The sequence below is a fragment of the Engraulis encrasicolus genome, chromosome 4 (genome assembly GCF_034702125.1).
Source record: "Engraulis encrasicolus isolate BLACKSEA-1 chromosome 4, IST_EnEncr_1.0, whole genome shotgun sequence".
Taxonomy (NCBI): Eukaryota; Metazoa; Chordata; class Actinopteri; order Clupeiformes; family Engraulidae; genus Engraulis; species Engraulis encrasicolus.
The window spans coordinates 13,210,723-13,215,722 of record NC_085860.1 but is presented as its reverse complement, the minus strand read 5'-3'; the positions used below and the strand labels follow the sequence as shown (position 1 = coordinate 13,215,722).

The 5,000-nt window shown below is 45.7% G+C and overlaps 1 protein-coding gene across 1 annotated transcript in view; it reads left to right on the top strand.

Annotated features, from left to right (window-relative positions):
• The window catches only part of LOC134447311 (neuron navigator 2-like), a 151,170-nt gene that overhangs the window by 89,295 nt on the left and 56,875 nt on the right, over positions 1 to 5,000 (top strand). Inside the window, exon 12 of the mRNA XM_063196715.1 lies at positions 4,585 to 4,714. Coding sequence (XP_063052785.1) covers positions 4,585 to 4,714 — 130 coding nt within the window. The remainder of the gene's footprint in view (positions 1 to 4,584; positions 4,715 to 5,000) is intronic.

The following is a 5,000-nucleotide window of genomic DNA, read 5'->3' as shown; positions in this document are numbered from 1 at the left end:
ACCCTAGCCAACGATTTTAAAGACCTTTAAAGACCATGAAGTGCAGTCTAGAGTAAATTTGGTCCCAGAGTAAGTGTCTCTCTCTCTCTCTCTCTCTCTCTCTCTCTCTCTCTCTCTCTCTCTCTCTCTCTTTCTCTCTCTCTCTCTCTGCGTCAGGCAACAAGTTACGACTACCGTCCCGATTCTTTTGAAAAAAAAAAGGATTGAGGGCATGAAGTTTATTTTCATCTCCACTGTGTGTGTTATGGTTTCGTGAGTGCTTGTGTTTTTTTGCCCTGGAGTGGACATGGAGCGATAAGCAGCAGGTCTGTTCTTGCTGACGTTAGTGTTGATGTGGGAGAGAGAGAGAGAGAGGGAGAGAAAGAGAAAGAGAGAGAGCCCTTCAGGGCTGCTCGCAGTGGTGGTGCTGTAGGTGGCAGGGGCCTAGCACCCATGGAACCAGCTCCAATGTAGCACCCCCATGTAAATTAAAAAGCCAAACCGAAAGTCTTACGGTTACAGGTACACCGACATGGTGAACAAACACTCAATATGCAAACACGTGAACACACACACACACACACACACACACACACACACACACACACACACACACACACACACACACACACACACACACACACACGCACACACACGTACACACACAAACCCCCGTTTCCATCCGCAAACATCCTCCTTCTGCAGCTTTTCCCAAATATATTCATGTCCTCGTAAACACTTTCACTGCCCTAGAAAAGCCCCAGCCACACACACACACACACACACACACACACACACACACACACACACACACACACACACACACACACACACACACACACACACACACACACACACACACACACACACACACACACACACACCACTAATCCCTAATCTCTATTGGCTCCTCTTATGCCTGTCGTCTTCCCTCTAAACCTCAGCCATTGTCTTCACAATTGTCCTCTTGCCTCTTCTTCTACCAGTCCCGCAAAAGGCCTTTGGCCAGAACCCTGGAATCCTAAATGCAGGTTCTCTCTCTCTCTCTCTCTCTCTCTCTCTCTCTCTCTCTCTCTCTCTCTCTCTCTCTCTCTCTCTCTCTCTCTCTCTCTCTCTCTCTCTCTCTCTCTCTCTCGTCCAGTCAGCATCCCCCGTGTCCCCACTCCGGGTTGAAAGTCCTGCGAGTGCAAGATAATACTTTCTGACAGCCAAGATAGAACCAGAGAAGAAAGAGAAGCCTTGAAGCAGAGGCAGAGGAGTGAACACAGACAAAGACTGAGAAGGAGAGAGAGATGGAGAGAGAGAGAGGACATGGAGAACAGTGGACGGGATGGAAACAGAATGATAGATGGTAGAGAAAGAGAGAGAGGGAGAGAGTGAAACGGCAACATTGGAAAGAGAAAGACATAGAGAGGGATAGCAGAAAGTGAACGATAATTAAAACCGACAGAGAGAGATGTATGGGGGAGAGTGGAAGAGAGACAGATAGACAGAACGGAGAGAGAACGATAGAAGAGTGTGGAAGAGATCGAGGCAGAGTAAGAGTCAGGAGAGAGAGGGAAAGAGAGTCAGACAAAGGGGAGAGATGGAAGCGAGTGAAAGAGAGGTGGAGGAGAGAGGGGAAGGAAGACTACGAGATGAAAAGGGGGAAAAAGAGAGGAAGCGAGTGGCGGAAAGACCAGCACGGCAATTAAACCAAATTGATGATGAATGGACAGAGGAATGGATGTATGGTTGGATAGAGAGGATAAGGGATAGAAAGAGAGATGAGAGACATGGCTAATGGTGCAGGCATTAGGGGAATACCCCTTCTCCCTCTTTCTCTCTCTCTCTCTCTCTCTGTCCAATCACTCTGACTGTATAATACCTCACACAGCTCCAAAAAGCATGTGTCTACAGTGGCATAGAGTTGAAACATATGGTGCCATCTGAGCGGGTTTCCACAGACTCTGTCTCTCTTTGTCTCTTTTACAGTTTTTCTCGATTGCCTCCACACAAGTTCTGGTACTTCACACACAATTCTCGGAACATCTCACCCATTTCCCAACTCCCCTAACCAATGTCACTGAACACTAAACACAATTCCTACTTAACACTCAAATTCCAGTTTTAAAACACACTCTTTTCACACCATTACACACAATTCTCTGGATTACACTCAATTTTCATAAAGAAAAACACTGGGTTTCTCATGGAACACACTGTCATTCACAACACTACAATCAACTGCAACTATGTTCACTTCCTCATCACATGGGCAAACTCTCTTCATACCGGTTTACAATCTGAAATCATCACCCCATAAGGACACACATTGCATGTCATATTGATGAAAAATGAGTGGATGCAAGGAGAAAACCCATTTGTTTAGTTTTTGAACTCAAAAATATGTTATACAAGACATAACTTCCATGTGGTTACCCAATATTTTACAATACATTAGTGCAATTTTTAAATATTTTTAAAAATATGTAAAATATATACACATCTGTGTACTCAGTCTAAAAACAATATTTCAGTATTTTACTACTGAAAAATAGCCTCTTTAGTAAGTAGAACACTGAATAAGTTAAAAATAAGTTTCTACTGTGTTTCAAGTTGAGTATAGAGTTTTTTTTCATAGCAATAGGCTATACAGTAATGTAATGGGGTTTTTGTACTGCCAAATAGGCAGTGGGGTTTATCTTTGTGTTATTTTTGTGAAAAAGACATAAAAATCTTTCTGTTTCTGTTTGTGTGTTGTGGGAATTAAGTTTTTCCAACTTATGTCACAGTATCCATGCAATCCAGAACAAAAAAAGCCCAAGTTACTGGGAGAAATTATTTTTACCCTGTGCCCAACAGTGTTTTAATGGGTCTGCAAATGTGTATTGTAGTGACTGTCTGTGTGTGTCATTTGACGACAAAATTAGGTTTTTAGAAGAGAGTACATTGTTTTGAGACAAGACGTGCATTTTTCAGAGGTAGTGAAGAGTTTGGCCCGTTGTGTGTGAGGTTTGGAGATTTGTGTGTAGAGTTTTGAGAATTCGAAGACCGATTCCGAAAATTGTGTGTAGGCAATCGAGAAAAACTGTAATTGCTCTTCCTCTTTCTGTCTAACACACTCTCATCCTTTAACTCTGTTTCTCTCTCATTGTGTGTCTCTCAGAATTTCTTAGAGACTCTTGCTTTCTCTGTCTTTCTTTCTTGATTTGTCTTTCTTCTTCACACACACCGTGGTAGGCACCCTGGGTTCAGAAAGTTACCGTCCTGCAGTGCATTTGCCCCAGTTCAGTTTCTCCTGGTTCTAAAGGGCGGGTTATGCTCTGTTTAGAGCCTAGTGAGTCAACGCAGTGAATTTTGATTCATAGCTCCATTCTAGCTGTGTGTGTGGGGGGGGGGGGGGGGGGGGGGGGGGGGGGGGGGGGGGGGGGGGGGGGGGGGGGGGGGGGGGGGGGGGGGGGGGGGTGGGGGGGGGGGGGGGGGGGGGGGGGGGGGGGGGTGGGGGGGTGGGGGGGGGGGGGGGGGAGAGGAGCATCACTCCATTAACTGCGCGGGTCACCGCATTAATGATGCAGGGAAGTTGGTCTCGAGGCATAAATCACCCTTAATCAGTTTGTAATGCCAGTTAGATGAACTAGTAAGCAATGTCACCAGTGCAGACAGAAGTTATGTACTGTATGATACAGACTTTCTCAGTCCGGTTTGTCTGCTTCTGTACACACCCGCAGATGACAGCAAACACACACCTACACATACAGTAAATCATACATTAGGAAGATAGTCTGGTTTTCTCAAATACAGTAAGCAAACACTGGGTCTTGTTTATTTTGACCTGATGTATTATTGGCTCATGGTCATGTGTTTCCCAGTCAGATCTCACGCACATCCAATTTCTTTTAGCTGGATGCAGGGTCAAAGCGTAAAGTTGATGTAGGGTAAGGAAGAACGGCACACCTGAGGAAGATATTTCCACTCCCATACTCGGTGAACGATTGAAAGTACAGGAGAAAGGTCAAACTCAATCATGTAACTCAAGCAGAGGTGTGCAATAAGCTTATTTCCAAAAATTGCACATATCACTTGAACTTGCCTTTTCCATTTGGAATCAATTCTCATACCTAAAAAGTATTTTTGTATCTCTTTCTCTCACACTATGCACTCTTGTACTCATCTTTATGTATCTTTTATTTTTTCATGAATAAATGAATGTAAATCTCCCCCTCCCCCCCCCCCCCCCCCCCCCCCCCCCCCCCCCCCCCCCCCCCCCCCCCCCCCCCCCCCCCCCCGCCCCACCCCCCCCCCCCCCCCCCCCCCCCCCCTTCTATTTCTCTCCTGATACGGAATGGAATGCTTGTTTTGTCATGATGCTAACGGTGATAATGAGACAATAAGTCAATAAATGAATGATGTTAATGTGAGTAGAGTTAGTTTGGAGTAAAGTTAGTTAAGCTCCGAGAGAGCTTCCCTGCATTACTTGTATACTGCTGTGACCCCACACTCTGTACTTGCTTGAATGTCCTGCTTGAAAGTCGCTTTGGTCAAAAGCATCAGCTAAATCTAATGTAATGTAATGTTATATCTCTCTCTCCTCCTCCTGCCTTCCTCTCTGTGTCTCTCCTCCAGTTGGGATGACAGCAGCTCGGTGAGCAGTGGCATCAGTGACACGCTGGATACGGATGAGCTCAACACCAGCTCCTCTCTCAGCTCCTTCGTCAACACGCCCTCCGCCCCCCGCAAGGACTTAGGCCAGCCAGTGAGTCCCTCAGACACTCAATCACCCTCTCACAACACCACCATGTTTCAAACGCAATGCACATTATGCCTTCTCAGTAAATCAGGGATGCGTTTCTCAACAATATTGATGCTAAGTTAGCAACTTACTTGATTGCAATGCAATTTCCCATTGGAATCCTAGTAAGTTGCTAACTGGTTAGCAACTGTCCTTTTGAGAATCGGGGACCAGGAATATAAAATATGTCAGACTCAACAAGCCCTTGGCCACGTGCACGGACTTCAGTTTCGCGGTCCATCAGTTCCTC